The following is a 25,193-nucleotide window of genomic DNA, read 5'->3' on the forward strand; positions in this document are numbered from 1 at the left end:
GCTGGTCACAGTATAAGACAAGCCCAGAGGAGTAGTTGCTGTAGTGGAAAAGAACAGACTAAATTAAGCAGGACAGGAGAAGAGCTGTGTGTAGGCTGCAGCCTCAGTGACCTACAAACAGGGGCTTGATTTCTTTACTTACTAGCAAGCATGATTACAGCTAACATATTCACCAACATCTCATTTTAATCTATTTACAGAACACTAAAAATCACAATATTGCAAGCACGTCTGCTGATACACACTATAATCTGTATCCAATTTCAGATGAATACTGGTTTTGGGTTATACATGAAGACCCACCAACTCTGCCAGAAGTGCAGAATACAGGTGTTTCTTGCTGAGACTACTTTCTCCCAACAACAAAAAGTGGCATTACTTTTCCTAACTTTGGCTGGAACCTTAGTCTATTTACACATTCCTTTCTAATAAATGTTCATGTTTATCCAAAAAAAGTACGCAGGTGCTCAGATAGGTATCTGGGAGAAAAAAATATCCTAGAGGAGACAAAATATTTTAATTTAATGTTACACCATTTACCACGCCTTACCTTGTTCAGGTCCCTCTTCATCACTGCAGCTATTGATTGACCAGCTTGTTGAGACATGCCCAGTCCACCCAGGGTGCTTCCCTACGTCCACCGACCAGCCAAGAGACAGCAAGAACTCCAGGAAGTGTGGCTGAACAATTCTGGAAGACTCCATGTTCTTCAGGATCTGAAACAACCAGCAACACCATGGTATTGGACAGGAGACTCCAGGAAGCAGCTCTTCCCCTCCTCACCCCACCTTTGGTTTTGTAATTGAAAAATATTGTGTCACTGAGATGGTTTTGCCCATATACAGCTGTTCTGGAACCCCAGGCTTTCTATATGGACACCAGTCCCTGCTGCCCAGCATCATTCATCCTGCTTGGCAATGTCCTGTTCAATCAAATCGGCAGTCTGCCATCGTTGCTGACGCCTGCAATCACACCGCTACAAATGGTGATTCTGAGATTTATCCAGTCATCAGGAATAAACCAACACAACTGTTCAGTGTAGAATGTGCATTAGCAGCAGACATAAGAGAATTTTCACTATTAAACTGAGAGAAAACTTTAGGAGAAATGCATTTCACCACTTCTAACCTGTACCTGACATACTGTGATTTAGGGCACAGCGGCCTCATTGCACATTAAATTATGAAAGAGATTTTGCAAAACAATTTTCAGCAGGACTGAGCATGCACTTTAACCAAATGCCACACTGTACCATTCATTTTGAACCTTAATCCCACTTCTTATAAAGATCTGGGATGTTTCCACATCCAAAGACAATTCTTATCCCATTGCGACTGAGTGAAAATTGAGAGCTTCACAAAGTGTCATGCAGGGAGACGCAGATGATTTGTGATTTGATCTATCAAACCACTAGGATGTGGAAGAGACAACTCTGCATAGTGCATCTCTCCTTCCTTCCTGGGCCACATGGAGTTTGTTTTGTGGCCAGAGTGTTGTTGGTTTTTGTTTGTACAGGGACAGTGCGCTGGGACTCTGCCCTGGGACAGAGACTCTATTGAATCAGCACTATCAGGGGCAGACCCTGGAAGGAAAGCTCCCAGAGAGGAGGTTCTTCACGCCCACGTGGTCCTGGCACCCAGGCCTAACACCCTGTACAATATTCTGAAATATTACTGATATGCTCAATAAAGTCATAGCTATGCTTCAGGATGAACTGAGATACAAAGCAGCTTAGAAAACAACTGCAGAAAACATGCAAGCTCAAGATTTACACAGATGTATGGTTTTATATCTAAGCTCCTTCAAAAAAAGAACTTACAGTAAAGTAAGGATGAAGGAGTATATTCAAAAGACGACTAGCGTCATGAAGTATGATATAAAAAGCATGGGGGCAGCTTCATTACCCTGTATAAATAAATTTGGTGAGACCCCTCTAAACTGTAAATGCGTATCACCACAAGAGAAAGTGTGGGGCTAATGTAGGAACACTCAGGTTAGACAACACTACTCTGGGTTGTGCAGCATCAGATAAAAATAGAGCTGACACCAGTCCTTGTCAAAGGAGTAGGAATCACCTTGCAGAACAGAATTAGTTCCCGAGGTAGAGAAGCATGAACACACACACTGATGGGAACATGCACATGGATGGCTGAGTAGAACTGTGCAGGCATTTCTGCTCAAAGAAGCATTGTTACTTGGCTTTGATCTCCTCCGCTCTTGACTTTTGACTTATTTCTGTTTTGTTTCTTTTCAAACACAGAAACAGCATCAGTTTTCTCACTCAGCTCAGTGCTGTAGAGATGAGCATCTTATTAACTCAACTGTGACTTTGCACGACCAAGAAGGCTTAGAAATCATTCCAAGATGTCCCAGGATCTGAAGTGGGAATGCCATCTTTATCATGTCTGTCTAAATGTGCCTAAAAAACTCTCAGATATAAAGATTTTCTTAAATTGGCATGGCAGAACTCCTAAGTACTGACTGCTAATTGGATATCCAAAGCCCAGCAAGTTCTGTTGGACTAAGTAATTTCTGTAAATAAATCTTACCTGTCTAAAATCCATAATTACATGTAAACATCAGAGGAAAAAAGCATTCTGCTAGCTCAGCAAGAGCATAACATTTCTGGAAGGCTGGTAGATATTAAATCCTGTGTATCTTGTTAGCTAACTTTGGAGACAGTTTACTTGCTACTCAGAACCTTGACCTGAAAACTCACAAACAGCATGACACTGGCCTCAAGGATTGGTGGTATATTACACTCAGATGTGGAAGGTGCTACCATGTTTCTGTCAATTGTATATTCACAGTACATGAGGAAACCACATGTTAATTGTTTTTGAAGCTATGCTTTTACTCTTTAGTATAACAATTACTAATAGAAATGAGGAGAAAGTACCACAAAAATATTTCTAACAAGCCCATAAGCCTTCTTAATGTAGTGAGTTTCTAGGTCACAGTCTAGAGAAATCACAATTGAGACTTGCACAAATTAACCTGATTAAACTAATCTTATCTGAATGTAAATAGTATAATACAGAGATTTACAAAGCAGTATTTTTTTTTTTTTGTAAGAAGTTTTCATTTCTTTGACATATATTGAGCATTAGAATCAAACCAAAATACCTGGCTATCGCACACAGCTAGAACAAATTGCAACAAACTGCAGAACTTCCCTACAAACTGAGCCAACAAATCTGAAACACATTTCTGGTATGAATCTTTGAACTCTACAAATAATATATTTTCATTAATATACATACAAAATGTTTTATCGAGACCTCACAGAAATCCTAGATGTAGATAATAATGTACTTCAACCTATAGATGAAAAGGTATGCAGTCATTTGTTACAGCTCACATAGTAAATAAACACAAAGCTCAGAATCACTGTTTTCAGTACTCTGCTCCAGTCACTAGCAGTGATGCTTTACTCAAATGAAGATTACCAGAAACAAGACAAAAGACTAATCACTCCAGACTTACCTCCTGGCTTGTTTTCTGGCCTGCCTTCATGTAGAAAACAAAAACAGTATCAAAAGGACGACATGGTAGTAAATCCAAGTAGCCAAGGTCATCGAAAAACCCAGGAAGAGCAGGGTCAAGCGCAATCAGGTGAGGAGGTAGACGACTGTTAGCAGGCTCCTATTCAACAGAGTTCAACAGCTTCAAAAAATCTTTCAGATCAGGTAAGTTCTTTATGGCTTTCATAATGATCCGTTAAGAAAAATAACATTTTGCTCAAAAAAGAACACTCCCTTCCACAACAAATGCAGCAGAGACTTTCAAAATACTACATGGCTATGTACAATCACATTGTATCTAGTTTTGTATTAATACCTCATATCAACAATATATAAAATACCAAGCACTTTTATATTTGTGCAAGATCGCCTATAAGTGTTGACAGTATTCTGGAAGAAAACACAACAAATAAAAGGGAAAATCCACAGGAAAGAGGCAGAATTTCAATTTAAGGATGTGGATTGTCTCTATAAACCACTGTTACTTTAACTTCAGAAAGAATAAACTCTACAATCTACGTGTACTCTAAAGTGTTTACATGTTGTTAAACCATTTCAACACAATAATCTGTAACAAATTCTAAGGGAGTTATATTTTTGAAATGCTTACAAAGTAGCCCTAACTCAAGCCGGAGAAATAGCGTCAAATATAACCAGGTGAATGTGATAGTTTATGTACCTACTGCACAAATACAGATAAGAGCCACCTATTCAGAGTATGTTCAGCTTGACGTGTGGCCTTTCACAACCCTGTTCTTAATCCTGGAAGACTGAAGTTCATCACCTTATCCAAGTAGACTACAGCACAACAGCAGATGGTATTGCAAAAAAGGTCTTCCACTAACAAAACTTTAGTTTTTCTCATTTGCTAAACCATATGGATACTTATGCCATTAGTATAACATTAAGAAGTATCAGGTCACCTTCAATGCCTCTAGAGACAGAAACCCGAAGTGAGAGAGGAACAGGCGTGCTGTCTGGAACTCCTGGGCTGCTGGCGGGGGCTTACACTCTGTAATCGGATCAGGAAAGCTCTTCTTACGCCACTCCTCTTCACTTTTCTGATCTATTGAAGTCTCAAAAATAATCTGCTGGGCCATGCCATTTCTCAGCTTCTCATGTCGCTCTTCAAGCTGCACAGACATGAAGTGTTGAGTTGACTCTACTATGATCTCTCAAACACAACAGCTCCATCATTTAGCAAATCTGTAAGTCACGTGCAAGAGCAGCTGCAACTCCACCAGCAGGATGTGTACTAAAGTACTATCAACAAGACCTTGCGCAAGGTTACAAGGTAAACATCTCAACACCCTGTTTGCATGGGAAAGCTGTTGCAAATTATGGACCCAGTTATCAGCAACAGCCTCTCCCTTTTAAATGAACAAAAACTAAAGTGAATTTGGCATTGTGAAGCTTTAAAATACTTTTATTTTTACACACACCCCACACACAAGGGTGTTGGTGTCCTTTCAAAAATGCTATTTACATTTCCCCAGAAGATGCAACAAAATGCAAATCATTTCTTCCTAGCAATACCAGGATATTAGAAACTGGAATAAAATGTGTTGAGCAATGCTCCTTAAGAACACATTCAAGACACTGCCATCTTCCTGGGGGAATGCACAGAATCATTTGTTCGCAGTTTATTACCCCATTAATATGAATTAGTCAAGCTGAAGAATTATACCATTTACAGTAAGATGTTAATGTGTGATTCATGAACAAACATAAAACAAGAGCAAAATGAAGTCAAAGATTAAAAGTTACTTACTTCCTCATTCACAATTTCATGTAAATCAGGAATGCTCAAGTCTGCTTTCACAAATGGGATCTTGTCCACTTCCTCAGGAAATGGGCGGTGCTTGACACTGTATTTTAATCCAACATCATTTTTAGGAGCTGGTCGAGGTTCTGGTACAAAAGTCTGTCAAAAAAAAAAATGGGAGCAGGGGATAGTTTCACTCAGGGCATTGCATCATTATACAACATATTATAATGGGAAATGTACCCTCCCACCACAAGTTTACTAATTCATATATGAGAGGTATCATTAAAAAGCATTCACTAATAATTTTAGAATAGACTTGTACTAAAAATGTCACTGTAAATTTAAAAAAAGAAAAAAGACACTGTTTTGCTTTATGTGGTGATTGCAATTGCAATCACGGTACCTATTATACTTGCTTACCTCTAAGTACTTTCAGATCCTAATAAAACGGCAAACAATCCTCTGCATCAACAGAGGAATGAACAGCAGATCGAGGGAGGTGATTGTGCCCCTCTGCTCTGCCCTGGTGAGGCCCCACTTGGAGTACTGCATCCAGGTCTGGGGTCCCCAGCACAAGAAGGACAAGGGCCTGTTAGAGCAGGTCCAGAGGAGGGATGCAAAGATGATCAAGGGGATGGAGCACCTCTCCTATGGAGAAAGGCTGAGAGAGCTGGGGCTGTTCAGCCTGAAGAAGAGAAGGCTCCAGGGAGACCTCATTGCAGCTTTTCAGTACTTAAAGGACTTATAAAAAAGATGGAGAGAGACTTTTTACTCAGGCAGATCACGTCAGGAAAATGGGTAATGGCTTTAAACTAAGAGGGGACATTTATACGTTAGGAGGTAATTCTCCACTCAGAGTGGTGGGGCACTAGAACAGGTTGCCCAGAGAGGTTGTGGATGCCCCATCCCTGGAGGTGTTCAAGGCCAAATTGGACGATGCCCCAAGCAATCTGATCTAGTGGGTTTCATCCCTGCCCATGGCAGCTGGGGGTTGGAACTAGATGGTCTTTAAGGCCCCCTCCAACCAAAACCATTGACCCTGATGCAATTTTAACAGCTTTTTCAGAATTCTCTACTTTAACCTTACTGACTATGATGATGTCAACAAGTCAAGCTGAGAAGTCCTGGAAGTGAACAGCAGCAACGCTGTGGGTCAGGAGTGAGATTCCCTGCTAAAGTATCAAGAAGACTTGCATTATCTATTGTAATGCAATTTTGACATTGCTATTCTATTATGTTACACCATGTAATTCAAAAACTGAAGCTACTACTGAAAGCAGCAGAAGGTCTAGTCACAGGTTTGCAGGTGCGTAAGATCCAAGCAAAAGCAGGACCTTTATACTTTGAGGGCTGCTTTTAAATTTATTTACAACCCAGTACACTTGGAAAAGGCAACACTTAAAGTTATGTAATGCCTTTAGGTTAGAACAGTTCCCTTCAAACTGGTAGGAAGGTCTCCAGCCAAGATGTGACTTGTCCTTTGGTGACTGAGGCAACACACTTGCACTGACACTATTTAGTAAAATGCTTCAGCTTAATTGACAGCATAGCTCCAAAGGCATCAAGTGAAGGGTCTTCCCAAAGGCTGCTCTGCAGAGACCAGAGACATCTAAATGTTAACATGACAGCTGAGACTGACAGGCCCACATTTCAGCTACATTATTATTTCCTGTATTTTACTGAGGGTCATATGAAGACTTTCAAGATTTGGAGATGTTTACAAACAGAAAGAAATTTTGGCAACTGAAGGATATACTCCACTAGGCAACTGCAGTAAGAGAGTCTACTTTAAAATGAGATTGGGCTATTTCTCCTTTACTATTCCTGTCCAGAAGCATTCCATCTCGAGTCCAGAGTTCATCTAGAGTCTGTCTAGAGTCCAGTCTAGAGTCCAGAATCTGTCTAGATTTTTTCCACTGTAATTTTACTGCCATCTTTGCAACACTGGGCTTTGCAGTTAATAGCTGTTCTCTCTGCAGCATCTCATACTGCATCTCCAGACTTTGTTTCTTCTGCTGCAAGGGCTTTGCCTGACATCCTAAAATCAGCACCAACACTCATGCCTACACAACTAAGCATACTGTACATTGCCCCATCACCTCCGAAGATGCTTTCAAAAAACAAGAAATACGGAGAGATCCCCCTCCCACTCCCTTAAACAAACCTAGACAGCAACAGTGCTTTCACAGCCTGTTTTTATTATTAACCACAAGTTGTAAAGAGTCACCAGAGATGTGTCAACATTACCTACAGCTAAAGGCCCCATGGCTCAGCCTTAATGTATAATCACCAGTTCTGCGGGGCTGTCTCACATTAGTGGAATTTCTGCTGAACATCAGCAGTTAAAGATTTCTTTATGGGCTTTGATAGAGACCTTTTGATTTGCTTTAGCTCCTCTTGGTAAAAGACAGAGTTGCTGGGCCCATGCAAATCTTCCAGATGTCCCACGGATCAAAACCGTGACAGAAGGGAAAGAGTCATCTGTAAAACACATGGGTTAAAAGAATAATACATCATAAAATACAAATACTTCATTGAGCAATAATTTAACCATAAAGAAACACAGTCATGATTACAGAGATTTTGTTTTCAAGGAAAACTCCCTTCCTGACCCTAAAGACAATTTCTAGTGAGTAGAAAACACTGAGCATAATCCTCCTCTGTGCAAATTCAATGCTGACCCTTTTCAGAGAACTGACCCTGTTCAGAGAAGAGGAGGTTAGACTGCAGGTTAGACTTCAGTTCTCCTACGGTGCCTTTTAATTTGCATTATTGCGGTTCTAACACTGTAGGGATTTCAGTCTCTCTTCAAGATGTAAAGGCCACTGAAGTTTGCTACCTTAGCAGACGAATCACTATAGTATAGTATACGTATAGAGGTATACTTCTACAGATATAAATACATTTTAAAATAAAATTAAAAGCTATCTTTTGTGCATTTAAACCATAAATTGACACCACCAGGTAAGTACTAGACATGTATTTCTTCCCTGGTATTTCATGGGCAGCATACCAGAACATACAGGGTACAGCACATTTACACAAGCACACATAAACCAAACCAGCTCCCCACAATAATCCACTGCAGTGGTCTGCCTCAAAAGTGATTTGACATACTTACACATTACTGCAATTAATCTTGTATTTCGAAGGGGATTTGTAAGCAAGTTCTGCACAACAAGTAAGGTTAATTTAATTTCAGATTATAACAGCTTTACGGGATTCCTCGGTGATGCATTTAGTACAGGCAGAACAAGGATGGGATTTGCTCAGCTGTTCTGGCATGTTCTAAGCTGTTCCTGTCAGGAGCACATTTGCTCAAATACAGACTGAGAGTGAACATATGGCAATGGCTCCCAGGATGAGCAGCAAGATCTGTTTAGTGATTCTTAATGAGGTTGGAGCATTCTGGACCACAACTCAAACTAACAGTTTCTCCTCTTACTATCAGTGGCCACAATCTGAGCTCACGATGTTAGTTCAGTGCAATCTATTTTCAAGACTAGTATCTAGACTCAATCCTGTCCATAGATGAGGAAAACACATCTGTGTCAGGTTAACACATCCAACAAACATTAGTCTTAAGTGGAGCTAGTACAAAAGAGGAGTTTCGTCTACTCTTTTAGGTGATGCCTTGATACATGAAGATTCATAAGAGGGACTTAAGGAGATTAATTGTTCAGTTCAAAGCATCACGTCAATACCACCAGATTTTTTTAATGCAAGCTCTCCTTGGTCAAAGCATACAATGCTAAAACAAGTCAAAGAAAAATTCAGCTGTGAAAGCCAATACTCTTCTCTCAATAGATCTCCTTTACAGTAGGTATCATCGATAGAACAGAATGGCATACTAGAAAGCTATAATGGCTCCTTAGCAACTAGAATTGTGCTGAAAGCACCCACAGAAACATTTAGTAACAAGAGACCTAGAGTAAGCAAAAGCAACTGTGCAAAGCATGAAAGTCTCACATGAACTACTTGCTGAGGACCAATCCCCATCAAACCTCCTATACTCTTAATGTTTTTTGTTCTTTTATAACATGGATTCATCAGCTATCATTTAGATGGCAGTCACCTGCAAGTATCTGGATAAAAAATTGCACGAACAATTTGGGTGCGATTGTATGTTTGACTATCACTGACACTAAAGTTATTCCAGAGCAACATTCTGCTCAACAACACATCCACAGAACAGGTAAGCCCCTGAAATGTGAGAGGTACTTGATGAAGCACCTTTGTTTTACAGCTGCATGCAGAGGAGTTTTAACTAGAGGAACAAGGGAAGAAGAAGTGTTGAACTTACTCTGTTCATTCCCCAGAGGCTGTTCCAACATTGCAAGGATGACACTATTATCCAAAACAAAGTAACGGAAGCTATGTTTGTTTATGGTAGGTAGACGAGAATATTTAATTAACGTGGTTTCATTCACTAAGCTGCAAGGGGAAGCAGGGCCACTGGGAGAAGGAAATGCTCCAAGTAACTGCATAATACTGCAAACGAGAAAAAAGTTAGAAGTTATGAGAGATTAAAATTTACCGTTCCACCCAAGCATGGACTTTCACTCATATTCTTCATTTATATCTTGATGTATCAGTTACCCTTACAGTTAGAGTTACCAGGGCAAACCAATTATCTGCAGGTGTTGGACACCTGTAATGGGAAGAGGAAGACAGCAAAGGCAGAGCACAGAACAACCCTGCCCAAAAAGCAAACTAGATGGAACTTCTGGGTGACTTTTCAGATGCTCTCACTACATCAGAGACCTCACCAGGTAGGAACCCCTAATTAGCACATTCTCTGACAAGGCAATGCTGAACAACAAACATCATTTGACAGATTACATACCATGTTAATGTAGCTTCAGCAGCATCCTTCACTCTCATGGATGCAGGGTTTGGCTCCTTATCTCCTTTATACTTGACCTCTTGTTCACTGCTTTTGGATTTACTTCCTGAAATGCCCAGCTCCACAATCTCCAGTACCTCTTTTAAGCAATCCTAAAACATAAGAGAACCTGTCTTAAAACAGAAACACTCTATTTGGATTGCTACAAGTTCCAGTCTCATGACTTAAGGGAAGGAATAAAAAGGAAAGCTTTCTCAAGAATAAATAACTGGCTAAGAATGAAACATAAGTGGTCAGCTTTTACCACCAGAGACCAGGCAGGGTTCCACACCTTGGTCGGTGTTGTTCCTTGAATTCACAATGTAGAAAAACAAGTGAGAAGGAAGGTGAAAGTCTTTAGACAAACCAAAATAAATCAGGGTTGAGAAGCAAAGACCATCTATGAAGAATTACAGAAAGAGTTTACAGTATTGGCTAGTTAAACCAACATGTGAAATTCAAAGTAGGTATCAGGTGAGGCACCTTGGACAGTCTGATCCTTACGCTTGGCAAACACAGAGAGAGGTTCCATTTGGACTATCATGGCTCAGGAATGAGCCACCAGATTTCCAGTATGTACTGCACATAGTATAACACCATCCTGATAACCAGTGATAGTCAAAAGAAGAAAAACAAGTGGACTCCCTTACAACATAAAAAACCGCGATGTGGCTGCATAAACCTGTGCAGCCATGGCAAATCATCCTTCCCTGGTCACCTACTACTGTGCCAATATCACAAAGTACATGCAGAAAGCATCTTTATGGAAAACCCTGCTTGAGAGTTCCCAATTTTTCTGTTTTTTTTCTTAAATATACATTTTCATATATATGTTTATATATAATTACAGAAAGATTACTGAGCTTTCTCTGTAAGCAGATCAACAATGAAAATAGTATTTGTAAAAAAATGAATTGAACTGTATGATGGGAAGTGATCAGAAACATGTATCTTTCATTGCCTGTTCTCTTCAAACTTCCCAAGGAAATTCCACCTTGGATTGAGCCATGCCTTGCTTAGTTTCTAGATAATTGCTTGGTGAAACTATGATTATAAAAACATTTAATTTTCTTTAATTTTCTATGTACTTACTTATTTACATTTCACTTTTTTTTCTTCAATTTCACAAAGCAATAAGAAAGGTCAAGATGCTTTCTTATAAATATGAAAGCTATTTGTAAAAGTAAAAATATTCTCAGTAAATAAAGAGCAGAAGTCAAAATTGAAATCTATTTTTCAAATAGGCTGGTTTTGAAATTCTTGGTGTATTTTTGAAAACTACAAAAGCATGTTGTTTTAAAGTACAAAGAATAGATAGGTTGGGGTTGAAACGTGTAACAACTGGGTGTGCTCACAATATGTACACTAGAGAGTCTTACCTTCTCGTCCAGCATGTCAGGATGCTCAGTAAGCCAGACACAGAGGCACTGGAAAGCTGCAACTATCACAGAGTGAAGGTCACGGGAGTGGAGTGGGGCTGGCCGGCTGCACTGGTAGACTATATAGCTGCATACTGAACTAATAGCTCTCTTTTGATCAGAGGAGTCAACAGTCACTTTCACCTGTACAAAAGCAAGCAGGAGAGGACCGTCAGGTGAGGATTTCTCCACAAAATCCTTTAGAGAAGAAATAGTTTTTAAAAGCATTTCAAAATACAACCCCTGTTCCTCAGGGGTCAGTACTGGGACTGGCACTATTTAACATCTTTTTTGGTGACAAGAACAGTGAAATCAAGTGCACCCTCAGCACGTGTGCTGATGAAACCAAGCTGTGTGGTGCGGTTGACACGCTGGAGGGAAGGGATGCCATCCAGAGGGACCTGGAAAGCCTTGAGAGGTGGGCCTGTGCAAACCTCATGAGGTTCAACAAGTGTAAGGTCCTGCACCTAGGTCAGGGCAATCCCAAGCACCAATACAGGCTGGGCAGAGAATGGAGTGAGAGCAGCTCTGAGGAGAGGGACCTGGGGGCATTGGTTGGTGGGAAGCTCAACGTGAGCTGCAGCAGAAGCAGCGTGGCCAGCAGTGTGAGGAGAAGGGATTCTCCCCCTCTGCTCTGAGACCTCACCTGGAGCCCGCGTTCAGCTCTGGGGCCCCCAGTACACGGACACGGAAATATCAGTGTGAGTCCAGAGGAGGGCCACAAAGATGATCAAGGGGCTGGAGCACCTCTCCTACGAAGACAGGCTGAGGGAGGTGGGGCTGTTCAGCCTGGAGAAGAGAAGGCTCCGGGGAGACCTCACAACAGCCTGCCAGGACCTAAAGGGGCTGCAGGAAAGCTGGGGAGGGACTCTTTGTCAGGAGGTGTAGGGATAGGACAAGGGTAATGGCTTTAAACTAAAAGAGGGTATAAGGAAGATATCCTTAGATGTAAGGAAGAAATTCTTTACTCAGAGGGTGGTGAGGCACTGGCACAGGTTGCCCAGAGAAGCTGTGGATGCCCCATCCCTGGAGGTGTTCAAGGCCAGGCGGGATGGGGCTTTGGGCAGCCTGGGAGCTGTCCCTGCCCATGGCAGGGGAGTTGGAACTGGGTGACCTTTGGGGTCCCTTTCAATCTAAACCATCTGTGATTCTATGATACTGAAACTAAAATAAATGCTGCATTAAGGTGCCACCACATTTCACGGCTTTGTCTTCAAGAGCAAAAATGGCACCAATACGGTTTGATAAGAAATTAACTGCAAGCTGAAACAATTAGTATTTGAAACTTATTTTCGGCAGGTACCTCTTTTCAGCTATAGCAACCCACTCATCTCTGAAAACCCACTGACTCCCAAGTCTCCCTTCCACAGGGCTTCTTTCTGTTTGTATGACTTTCCACTAGGCATATTTTGTCAGCACAGTAATACTCATCAGGGAAAAAGTGAAAGAAAAACTACACTCAGACGAGCAGATTAACCAGAAAAAAATGCAGAAAAAATCTTCAGCTTCTCTCCCAGCTCAGCAAGGCTTCAGAGAACTAAAGTCCGGACCAGAAGGGTTAGCGAAGAGCTTTGCAAACTGAGGTACAGGGATCAGCATTATAAAATTAAGCAATAAGTGTATCTCTTTTCTTCCCAACCTGTGCATTGACACAGGAGCGGCTAGTTAAACCTGGATTTTCCTACTCTGTAGCATTTGACGATGCCATGTAAAGCCTTATTTATTATTTAAGAGACAGTCTCAATATCAAAGTAGGAAGCTGGGTGGTCTTGCTGCTGACAACAAGGAAGCCAGACATCCGTACTCAACCAGGGGATGGACGATACTTTGGAGCTGTAGGCATTATTTCCTTCAGGAGCATAAGACGTATGGCAAAAAGTACCTTTAATATTAGTATATGAAAAGCATGTTGGTGAACCAGTACTTCTGTAGGAAACAAGATTTTCCAATTTACGAATAAGGTAATAAGGTGGTACTGAAAAGATAAAGGGTAGGGCAGCCCTTAACCTTAGAAGGACGTTGGGAATCGTAGCTTCCAAAGGCACAAGCAGAATCAGTTCTCCACTCTGAAGCTATGCAGTAAGAGGTGGTCTCTTTCCACCTGATTCATTACTAAGAGAAAGAAGACTATCCCATATATCCCAGAATTATTTTAGTTGCATGAGAATTATACACAGATTACAATGTTTAATATTAACCTGGGTAAGCATTTGTAAATATGTGCTTTCACATTCGTATCTCATTGTAAATGGGGGGGGGGGGGGGGGGGGGGGGGAGGGAGCGTAAAGATAGCCTGGCTTAATCACACAAGACACAGGAACTCCTTATTCCATCCTGTGCTCTGTAACACCCCATAATCATATTTGAACTCATTGCAGAATACTTTCAAAGGTATCCTTTAGCTCATGCCATTGCACTAGTAAAAGAAGCATGCAGCCCAGCATGGCTCAGTGCTGACTCCAGGCTTTAAAAAAGGCCTATAACATGCATATTCAGAGAGATCTGTCGAGGCCCCAGGGGAACATGTCAGGGAATGCTGAACTGTCACACCACTCCATTGTGGCTGCTGTAAATACACTAAAGTATTGCTTAAACATCACGAACAATAGCCCTCAGGCAGAAAAAGGCATTTTACTTTTATCCAAAAAAGATCCCTCAACCTAATAGTTTTAGTTATTGACTATTTACTAATTTGTTAGTTAGTCCCATTATTGGCTAGGTGAGTCTCCTCAGAGTTTAGTAACACAGACTGCAGCTGAGGGTGCCAAAATCAAATGAGTAGTTCAGCTGCGAAGTGGTGAAGAAAAACAGCACAGCCAGTTTCAACTGAGGAACTGTGTGTAGATAAAGCTATTGAGAAGGTGACATTTTCACATCAGAAATACATTATCATTTTCTAAGTTCAAATTATTTCCAACAAAAGTTTAGAAAACAAATCATTTACAAAGATGGCAGTCAAATTATTTAATGCCCTGATGTATTTCCATCCTGGACTAACTACAATAGAAACTCTTGTTTCTAAGACTGATTACACAGTGAATGGACAGACTGAACATCCAGCCAAGCAAGCTATGATAAATGGTTCACAGTAGCGTTGAAAACTAATGGCCCAAGCCCATACACTGCCCACTGGAAACTTAGTGGCACGTTTTCTCAGCTGTTCAACCTAGTATGTCAGATGCTTCCCCAGCAACGTAAAAAGAAAGAAATAAAACCACAACCAAAACAAAGCAAAAAGTAAAAAGATCGACATGTGGATCCATGAGAATGATTAGGAATCATCCAGCTAGCTCAACAAAATCAGCCAGAACCACACGGTAGAGCAACATGCATCTGAACCAGCCACCCTGAGCTTTGCTTTCAGCCAAGAGGCATTTACTGGGTTCACTTCACTTGTGAAGTGAACTTGTGCCTTAGGGTAAGATGAAGCAATCCTACAAGAGGAGGACTGTTTAAGTCCAAATAAACACTTGCTGACGAACTCAGATGCAGACTTCTGCCTGGTGGCATGACTTTCATCTGAACAGGACAGTAATCACCCTTCCGAGAAGAGGCTGGAGCAACCAAAACTTCATCTCTCACCTTTGCCAATCCAGAGAGAAGTTCCAGCGCAGCCAGTGAGATGCTCATGTCCTGCCTCCACTGCGAGTTGAGTCTTTGGGTTACCAGGTGAATGCTGCGTATCAGTAGTCCTGCAGCTGTATCTGTATTAAGAGCTAGGATATAACCCCAATACCACACAGCATAGGGAGGGAAAATAACTAAGCATTAGTAACAATAAAGCAAAGCACGGGCACAAGCCAAAGCAGCCACAATACACACACAATTATACACAACCCACAAACTAGAAATTTGGTCTCTCTTGCCCAGGCTAACTCCCTCTATACAACACCAGCGTATTATACGAATGCATTCAGACTAGCATCTCGCCTCATTATTGTTTTTGATTCTTTTGTAGACATTTTGGACAATCACAGCACTCCGTCACATTTCAACAACAGAATGGCTAGCTTCAGGTTTTGATATTGTTCGCTATTGTACTTAAATTGCTCTGATGTCTTGCAGACTCAGAAGAACTTCAGCATTAATCATACACATTAGACATCAGTACTTACACATGTAGGCACTAGTAATAAAGTAATAGAGAACGTGTAGCTTCAGATAACTAAGTCAGAAGTTAGCTATTCTCTCTGTACTTAATTTTATCAGAAGTTGCATCAGGTATTTAAGTGTAAATAACGAAAGAAGCCATCCTGGAAAAAAGATACATTTGGTTCTAGACTTTTAATTTTCCTGATCCTCTAGCTCAAAATTAAAATTACAAAATATTTTTAGGCTCAATTGTTCATTAAGACTGAATTAGTCAAATTAATTTCAGAAACGATGTTCTGTCACCCTAGTAGGGGATTAAAATGTTAGCTGCAGTTCACCAGTAAATATAGACCATCAGTTTTTGATTTTTCCTTCAAACATACAGCAGAAATGTAGAAATTTGTTTCATAAATTTATTACAACCTTACCTACTGTGCACAGGATTTTTTTAAAAAACAGTAAAATAAATCAATAATGCCAACAAGTTCAGGGTCAAAATATTACAAAAATACTTTAAGTTATATCATGGTTTAAAGAGCCAATAATTCAACTACAAGATTTTTTTTTTTAACCTTATAAATGGATATTTTACATTGAGAGATTCCAACTGGTGTGGTAAAAACTAGCACTTCAATCATTTTAGAAAAATCCTTTTGAGAAAGCGCTAACGTGCTTATGTGAATCACTGTATCTAACATTTCCATGTGTATATACTAAAATCTTTCCCATTAATCTCCTTCTTCTTATTTTGAAAACTAGAGGAAAAAATTCATCTGGTGAGAACAGTTTTTTACCTAGCCTACAAAATGGTCTGTTCTCCCATTCACTTGGCTAACATCAATTACATTGCTAAAGACCAAAGGAGCAAACAAAATTCCAGAATCTCCACATTCAGCTAGCTTACCACAGAAAGGTTTAGAAGAACATTTATTTTATTACAAATTAAAAATGCACAGTACAAGACATAACAAACTAATATTAATTGAAAAATGTTTGTTATAATTACACATTGCAAGCATTCTGCTTACTTGCTCTATAAAAACAGGGGTTCCCCACATGGTCTTTTAAAACAAAGGTGCTACAAAGCTCAGGTAAGCAGTTGGAATGCTACCAAAATGAATAAAGCAATTAATTTATACCCAACGTGTTCCATTACTATTCATGAAAACTAAACATCTTGAAAACATATGACATAGTAAAACAGTTTGCAAACACTTTTTCCATAATTTATGTTATTACTTTGAACATGTTAATTGCAGAGTCCCTTAGTAGTATTAAAAACCAACTAACACATAAAAACCAACCAGCACAGATGAACATGAGCACCACGTATGGGCACATAGGAGATCAAATCAGTAACAAACAAAGGAGCTACCCACCTTGGGTTCAAAACACCCATGCATATTAATGCATTAGCCAGAACTACAAAAGGGAAAAAATTGACTTGGGATATAATGACACATTTTTTTTCAAAAGGGTTATCCTTACCATAATCCCTTAAAAGGGCTTGTGCTGGTCGTTCGCTGTCTGGTGTTGTAGGCTCTGTACTGCCTCCACTTGCAGTGCTAATGCCACTGTTAGTACGACTGTGGCTTTTGAAGAGGTTATTTTCACCACCATTCTGCAAATTGAAAGTCAGTTTTAAGCGATGACATTTTTTGAGTAGAATTCTCTATACAGCAGGATACTCCAAATACACGGCAGAAATATGATCAGACCTCAGGGAGCTAACTGAACGTCTTAAAACAGCACATAAAATGAACCACATTCTTTCTGAAGCAGTGACTTCATAAACAAACAAAAATCTTACCGTTTCCATCTGACAGCCAATGGCTTCTAACAGAGCTGAATCTTGAACAATATTTAACATTGCACCTGAAGATTAGATGAAAGAAGGTAACTACTAAAGATCATAATAGAACAGTCATGGCTAAAATTTAGAGAAGCACTGAAGGTCTAGAACACAATCCTGTTTTATAGAGAATTTTTGTAAGAGTTCTATAAAGCACAAGTATTTGCTTCGTGCTTAGCAATTTGATACAGACGAGAGCTGAGATAAAGAATGTTTTCAGCTATTTTAAAAATGCTTTCAACATAGGTGTCTTAAATTCCTCAGTTCAGAAGGATTTTTGTTTCACAGAAGGGTTGTAACCTTTCCCTGTCTCCCATCAGACTGTGATCATTTAAAAACTCAAGATAAAGAGATTTATTGATTCTGTTAGTAAAATAACAGTAGTGTTCAAATAACTGAGACAGCTAAAGTGCACTGTGTAGTCCAAAGCCATCTCAAGGGTTATACAGTACTGGCCTGAGCTAATCTCTGTGCCCTGCACAAAGAGCCTCCCTTCCTCAATTTGGCCATTAGGAGCCAAAAGGCAGCTGGTAACTGGCAAACTAAAATAATAGTTTCAAGTTTTATTGGACTGATAGTATAGACAGCAACCTATTGGAAAGTAAGGCAGATGAGGTCTGGTCCATTCAACAATCCTTAATACATCAACAAAAGGGGCTGTGATCATTCTCACACTGATCGAGAATCCCCAATCCACTGTAGCAGAGCTATTTTTATAGAGATGTTTCTGCCCAAAATCTAGACCAATATTCACATCAATGTTCTCCAAAACCACAGATTATCAAATTAAATATCACTTTCATTCTGATTTGGCTAAAACATAAAACCAACTTCCTACATCAGGAAGTCTGAGGCAGAATATACCCAAACTCTCTGCATAGAAGTGATCCCCAGGATCCCGTTTCTGTGCTTTTTTGTTTGTTTTCCCACTGATGCCCAAAATAACGTACTGAAGAAGCTGAAGCTCTCAGTACAGGTGTAACCAACCACACTGCATTCAAATTAGCCAGCAGGTAGACAGAAAAATCCATCCTGGGAGAAATAACTACACACAAGTGTTAGACAGTTAAAATTGCTGATGCATTCTGGATGTCTTATGTCAAGTAGTGCAAACAGCCTGTAACTACATTATTTTCCCCCAATCTAACAATGAATGTTTAGGAAAACTCAGTTGCTATATGAAGAGACATGAGTCATTGACAAGTATTTAAGGAGCAGCTGGAAATAAACACCTTCTTTGTTTAGAAGGTGGTGGCACATGCAAGAACCTCTTGCTAACCTGGAGATTCACGAATCCTCTCCAACCAAAGCCAGTAGGACATAACTTCACATATGGAAACCAGAGTTTAACAGGAGAACAGGGTAAACAGTTCATTAAGGTGTCTCAGCCAGGTAATGGTGAAACCATCCTAGGCAGAGGATCTGCCCAACTGGATGCAGGCACCAGAGGGGTACAGGAACACATGGGTAAGATATAACAGAACATCACCCTGCAGTCCCTGAGCCGAGACAACTGCCAGTGTGCTGATGAGTCTTCCTTAGAGGACCACTATGAAGCCATACATTTCCTCAGCCCTTCACCAGCACTGGCTACAAAACATTTTTCCAAATTATTCTCCCATAATAAATTCTCTCATAAATAATTACTAATATTTAATTATTCCAGGAGAGATTAAGAAAGACACTTTCATAACTGAATTAATAAATAAAAGACATTGAATTTACCTAGTATCATTTGAGTGTTGTTGGGATCTGTTTCAGTTTGCAAAGCTCCTATAAGTATATTCACAAGCCTCAGCTTCAAGGAGAGAAAGGTTACTGGCTTATCGTACGTTGAGCTATCATCATTGCTATACTTCCCTTCCAGGACTACCTGAAGGAAAAATACATTTATTTGAGTAGAGATCAATTCCATACTTATGCTAAACAAACCAGCATGGTATTGGTTTGAAAAGTCAACATCTACAGCACACATTACTACTGTCGACATGTAATAAAGTCTTACTGTTAGAAAAATTGCTCTAAGAGTTTCGGTGCTAATCAGAATACTAAATACCACAGAATACCACAACTCATCCAAATGCCACTCTAAAACTACCAGAAAAACAAAGCTCAAAATGCAAAAGAAAACGAAGTTTATTACCTCAGATTTTATGGTTCCAAAATGATGAGGGAGAGGCAACAAAGACAGCAAGATGTTAATTGAAGCTCTTCTTAGCTCTGTAGGGTTTACATAGATTTTAAACTTTGAGAGTTCTCTGCAAATCAAAGCATCATACAATTAATCAGCTTTTCCCAAGAATTTGGAGCCAAATTTTAAGTGAAAATTAAATATACGGACATCCATTGGCCTTAAACAATTTGCAGCACATGATGTAGCTGTTTCTTTCTTGGTTCAGGTTTCTTATTTTGTAACAGTGGCAATGAAACAATTTATTCATACAAGAACCTTTATTTGTTTAGTATTTTCTACTGAACACAGAAGTAGTAAACAGATGAAAGTATTATTCATATACTGCATTTTCAAAGCTGGAAGTCTCATTCACAAGCCTTTATTTGCTTACTACAACTCAAACCAACCCAGCACTATCAGGGATACATAGAATATGTTCCAGTGCATATTGTATAAAATACAATCTGCTTGAAAATAAATCAACTTCTTTCAGTAGCCACTGTAAGACCCATCTAAAAGAAGCAGTGGCTTGGATTTAAGCCCAGAAGACAAATAATAGTTTATGCATAACTTCAAAATGAAATTTGGTATAAATACATAAAACGTATGGTGAAGAAGGTACACGCAGTTGCATTAAGTGTGTTAAGTTATTTACTAAAACATGCAGAAATCTGTACTGCTCTGACAAACAAAGTTATATCTTCTGGTTTAAGAATCTATGCCAACTTCACCAGCCTGTCTAAATTATCATTTTTTTCCATTTAATGATGTGTATTCTCCAAATGAACTCACTTAAAGTAACAGCCAGTAATGAATATACTGTAAAATTTTACATAAAAACAAGCAGGCTTGAAAGTTATTTCAGCTAAATCACTCCTTTTTCCTGTTCTTGTAGATGCTGCTATCCAATAATGAATATTTAGATAACTCAAATATTTCAATTTTAAAAAGCACTGTTATAGCTGAAATTGCATTAAATGAAATGAAAGATTAGGAGTTTATGAAATGCTGCAGTTATCACTATCAAATATGTACACAATATGGGGCCCACGCTACAGAATTCCCTCACTGAAAACCCTTCAGGGATGACAGAACCCCCAGAAAATAAACACCTCGTCATACTTCTTGTAATATCTATAGGGAAACAGCAATTTACCTGTCAGGTAAAATAGTTTCAAGAGCCGAAATGAAATAAGGAACCACGACATCAATCCCTTTCAGGTCACAGCAGAACAGAGGAGGAGAGTTGAGAATAACACTGGCAAGAACAGGGTGGCAAACGAAATCTGCTATCTGCAAACCCTGAATTAAAAGCATGTAAAATCTGACAAAGAAAGATGAGATTGAATTACTTGTGCATAAAAAAATATCAGCATCCTACACGAACAAGAATGTGCAGCAACTACTTTATCTTATCCACATAGATTAAGTGTCAAAATCAGAGTTAAGAGAAGTTTATATAAACATTCCCATAAGTTATGTTAGCACAGGCGAATATACTGCGCTAGCTTAAAAAATAGCCACACAAATCACACGTTTCACATGAAAAAACAGCAGAGGACAGCTTTATTGAAACATCTGACTTGTTGCAACACAGGGGATGGGAGCTGCTGCAGATACAGCACTGATGATTGCTACCAGGGCTTGAACGTGCTCCCCCCACTACTCGCTTCCCCGTGTAAGGATCTAAATGAGATCTTGACTGTAACTTCCTAACAGAAGATTACTGCAAAATCCTTAGGGGAAGAACAACACTGATCAGCAATTACAGCATTTGGAAAGCAAGACTGAATATATCAACCAACTATTTGAAATGAAAAATCACAGGGGCAGAACCAACTTATCTAGCCAGCCGTTCCTCTACAGTTTCTTGGTAAAAAGAGTATTTACATCCCCTTTACTTTTTCTGAGAAAAAAATAAATTATAAAACAGAGGAATCTGACTGAAAGATACCATCTAATATATACATGAACTCAGTCTAATATATACATGGCTCAGTCTGCAAGGAAGTTTTGACACCATCTATGACAAACATAATTGAACAGCTTAAGAGTTATGATTTATAAAGTTGATTCTCTGCCTCTAGCATTTGTTTCAGCACTTTTTAAACAAAAAATGGAAAAAGAAGCACTATGATAGGTAGGATTGCCTTATTTTATTGAAAATAAAATTGAAAATTGAGGTTATTTCAAAACACAACTGATTTAAACAATGGAATATTAGTGTATTTTTATATGTAAAAATATTTTTAAGAAAATCAGTGTTGTTTGACAACACAAGACCCTTTATGGTCTAATAAAGCATGCAAAGTTTCATGTCTGCATGCTTTTGTCCATCATAGCAGTATTCAATGGCGAGTTTAAAAAACCCTCAAGAATGTACGAGGTAAGGAAGTCCCAAAAAGACAAGTTCCCTCCAGCTGGGAGGCAGTCTGAAGGACTTCCCTTCAATTAGACCTTGAAGAAAGCCCCAGTGAAAACCAGCACTGCAAGGAAACAAAAGGGAGCCAACGTTCCCTTAAGAGAGGGATCTCTGCGTACCCCTTCTGCAGGCTAACCATGCTTTTAGAGTTGGCAACACAGGATTCAGACCATAACTGAATGCTATTCACTGCAAATTACTTTGTGCCATAAAAGAACACCAATAAAGCAACTGGAAGATAGGTCAGTACCGGGATAAGTAAGCTGGTAATATTTCCTCCCCAGTCTTCTTGCTACAAAATATCCTACACAGTGTCCCGCATGCCTCTGCCCTTCCCGCTTCATAGTTGTCTGGGAATTCACTGGCATCGAACATAGGGTTGGAAGCCACTGTATCTGTGGACATTTGTGATCCTTTCCGGCGGAACTCCACGCTAGCTTGAGTTGCTATAGCTGGGAAAAGAAAAAACAGTGTTTCACTGTATTTGTCAACATACATAATAGGCTCATGGGATCCTGGACACAAAGATCAAGTCAAATTTAGCAGTTATCATGAAGCTGTTAGTTTACTATATTTAAGTCAGTGCCTCTGTTTATTAGCTATTTGAGGGTATAACTTTTTTTTTTTTTCCTTTTAACGATGGGAAGTGCTGACCAAAAGCCAATCCCAACTTTCTGTTGGGAGGAGTGTCCTTGCACCCAGCATTAACTCCCTATCGTTTCCAGAGGACAAGGATCTTCTTCATCTAGTTCTCAGCTCCAGAAAATGAAGCATCACCTTTCCTTGCCCTGTTAAAATATGAAAAAACTTTTTGACGGTGCCATTACTACCACTTCCACACAAGTGCTTAATTTGCAACTGGCTAAATAAACTCCTGCTTTGCTCTGAACATCAAGCTGCTTTGATTCCATTTTGTTGCATAAACATAAAACACATTTAAAAAAACACACAAGAATTCTAAAGGATCCATGTCAGAAACAGAAGCTTGCTGAGATCCACTCTCCTGATATGGTCCTTGTGTTCTCAAGAGTCCTGGGGTTTGATAACTTCCAGAAGGGAGCTACCACAAAGGTCCTCTCCTATGCACTCACAGACTATCCCACAGTGTGCGCTGCACAAGTCTTGAGGGACCACTGTTACCTAACCAGGATTTGGTTCTGCTTGCTTTATGCTCTTCCTTGCTTTCTTCCTGCAGGATGGCTCTGCCAGCCCAAGCCAATTAAATTCATGGCTTTGTTTACAAAGATTTCCAGTACTCCTTTCAAACATCAGTATCACATGCATATGATGCAAGAGACTACTCATTTTGCTGACTTCATCATTTCTTCTGGAATGGCAACCAAAAAAAAAAAAAGATAACATCCTCATGGCCCAAGAAAAGGAAAAAAAGTCAAAATTCACTGTTGGATTACTAATGGCAGAAAGAGCACATTCCTTCTAATTCTTAGGTAAGACCATGTTGATGTTCAGAAATTTTATAAGCTACAAAACTAAACAGAACAAATAATGTGTGCTCCTAATAAATCAAGCTAACAGAACTCTACCAGTACCAGAAAGCTTACTCTATCTCAAGCCTAGGACACTGAGGACTATTAGGTTCACAATCAGTCTTGCAAACAAAGACTTTGACACTTTGACATTTGGAATACTTTATAATTTAAATTTATGGATCATATTTTTGTTTATTTCCCATTGTTGTTTTTGAAAAGAAACTCTAATGACAAGTGTCTACTTGTAATTTTTGTCTTTAAATTCATGGTTTAACTTGCTGTTACCTTACAAATTTTCATTGCGTAAGTAGTAAATAAGCACAAATCTTTATGCATCTTCCCATGAGCCATTTTTTGTCCTAAGTAAGCTATCCAGCAATATACTGTAGTTGGAAAAAAACACTACATGCACAATGCATACAAATCAAACACTAGGTCTGTAAAATAAGCTTTAAGTCAAAAACAAAAATAAAAAAATAAAAAACACATGGTTAGTGCAAAGTCCTGAAACTCATGACATGATCACAGACTAAAATACATAAAAGATGGGACTGATTCAGGCAGATTAATTTGCTTTTGCCAACAATCCTCCCCATTCAAAAACACACACAAAAAGTTACTTTTCTTTTTCAAGTAAAAGTGCAAAAGCTACAAGAGACAATGAGAATGAATTTACAAATAAAACATGGGATTATGGAAAAAGAAAAGCATGACCGCAATTAAGGAAAAGCTACTGGTTCCTACTTACAAGATTTATAAGAAAGAAGAATTTGGATAAAAGATGCTGCAAGATAATAGAAATAAAATGGAAACAAATCAAAGGACAGCAGTAGTTATAAAATACTTTTAAGATGGTGAAATTGTAATATAAGTTAAGAAGCTCTTAGCTTTTTTAAAAAATAGATTAAAAGCTTTATGAAATAGCAAGCTTGTTAAACACATAGGAAATTGGCATTCAGGTCCAAAACTATGGTTTTGAAAGTACCATGCAAAACAATGAACAAAAAGTTACAAAATACTAAGAAGATTTAGATCTGTTCATATCAATGTACATCAGTTGTTTAAAAGGATGTATTAACCCTTCCCAGCTCAAGTACATTTCCCTAGATTGTATTACTTGGGGTATGTTTCGTAAAGGGAAGATTACTTACCTACAGAGTCCCCTCAACTATAAGCTTCCAAAATACATGTTCCTGATAGCATTACTGCTCCGTCCATCATAAGCCAAGCTGCTAACAACCCTTAACAGCATGAGCATGCCTCCCCTGACCACCAGCTCAACAGACAGCCTTCCAAAGCAGAATTAAAAGGCAGAGCACCACTAAAGAGATCAACATCTCAGAAACAATCTCCAGAAACAGATGGGAGAGAGGAAAAACTCCAGAAGCCAGGAAGCACAACAGACACCTATCCTGGAGAAGCTGCTGCTTTGAACACGCTGGGTCAGATCAAGACCTGCACCACGCCTCTCAGAAACACTCAGCATTTCCCTAATCAGGGATTATCACAGTTGGCTCCTAGACCTCCCCTAAGCAGTCTTTAAGGCAATATATTAACAGCAGTAGGGAC

The 25,193-nt window shown here is 39.3% G+C and overlaps 1 protein-coding gene across 5 annotated transcripts in view; it reads right to left on the bottom strand.

The window, feature by feature from the left end:
* The window catches only part of RALGAPB (Ral GTPase activating protein non-catalytic subunit beta), a 65,056-nt gene that overhangs the window by 13,949 nt on the left and 25,914 nt on the right, over positions 1 to 25,193 (bottom strand). For 2 of the 5 annotated variants that reach the window (XM_084538449.1, XM_084538450.1), the window contains exons 10-25: positions 24,373 to 24,408; positions 22,385 to 22,586; positions 20,869 to 21,036; positions 19,683 to 19,797; positions 19,265 to 19,412; positions 17,498 to 17,562; positions 17,176 to 17,308; positions 15,178 to 15,311; positions 11,557 to 11,739; positions 10,139 to 10,290; positions 9,596 to 9,783; positions 7,667 to 7,773; positions 5,296 to 5,448; positions 4,448 to 4,657; positions 3,487 to 3,645; positions 551 to 716 (exon numbers count right to left, since the gene is read on the bottom strand). In XM_084538449.1, the coding sequence (XP_084394575.1) occupies positions 551 to 716; positions 3,487 to 3,645; positions 4,448 to 4,657; positions 5,296 to 5,448; positions 7,667 to 7,773; positions 9,596 to 9,783; positions 10,139 to 10,290; positions 11,557 to 11,739; positions 15,178 to 15,311; positions 17,176 to 17,308; positions 17,498 to 17,562; positions 19,265 to 19,412; positions 19,683 to 19,797; positions 20,869 to 21,036; positions 22,385 to 22,586; positions 24,373 to 24,408 (2,319 nt within the window). The remainder of the gene's footprint in view (positions 1 to 550; positions 717 to 3,486; positions 3,646 to 4,447; positions 4,658 to 5,295; positions 5,449 to 7,666; positions 7,774 to 9,595; positions 9,784 to 10,138; positions 10,291 to 11,556; positions 11,740 to 15,177; positions 15,312 to 17,175; positions 17,309 to 17,497; positions 17,563 to 19,264; positions 19,413 to 19,682; positions 19,798 to 20,868; positions 21,037 to 22,384; positions 22,587 to 24,372; positions 24,409 to 25,193) is intronic. The other 3 variants (XM_084538451.1, XM_084538453.1, XM_084538452.1) reach the window with 3 other exon arrangements.

Source organism: Aythya ferina, assembly GCF_964211825.1.
Source record: "Aythya ferina genome assembly, chromosome: 16".
Classification (NCBI taxonomy): domain Eukaryota; kingdom Metazoa; phylum Chordata; class Aves; order Anseriformes; family Anatidae; genus Aythya; species Aythya ferina.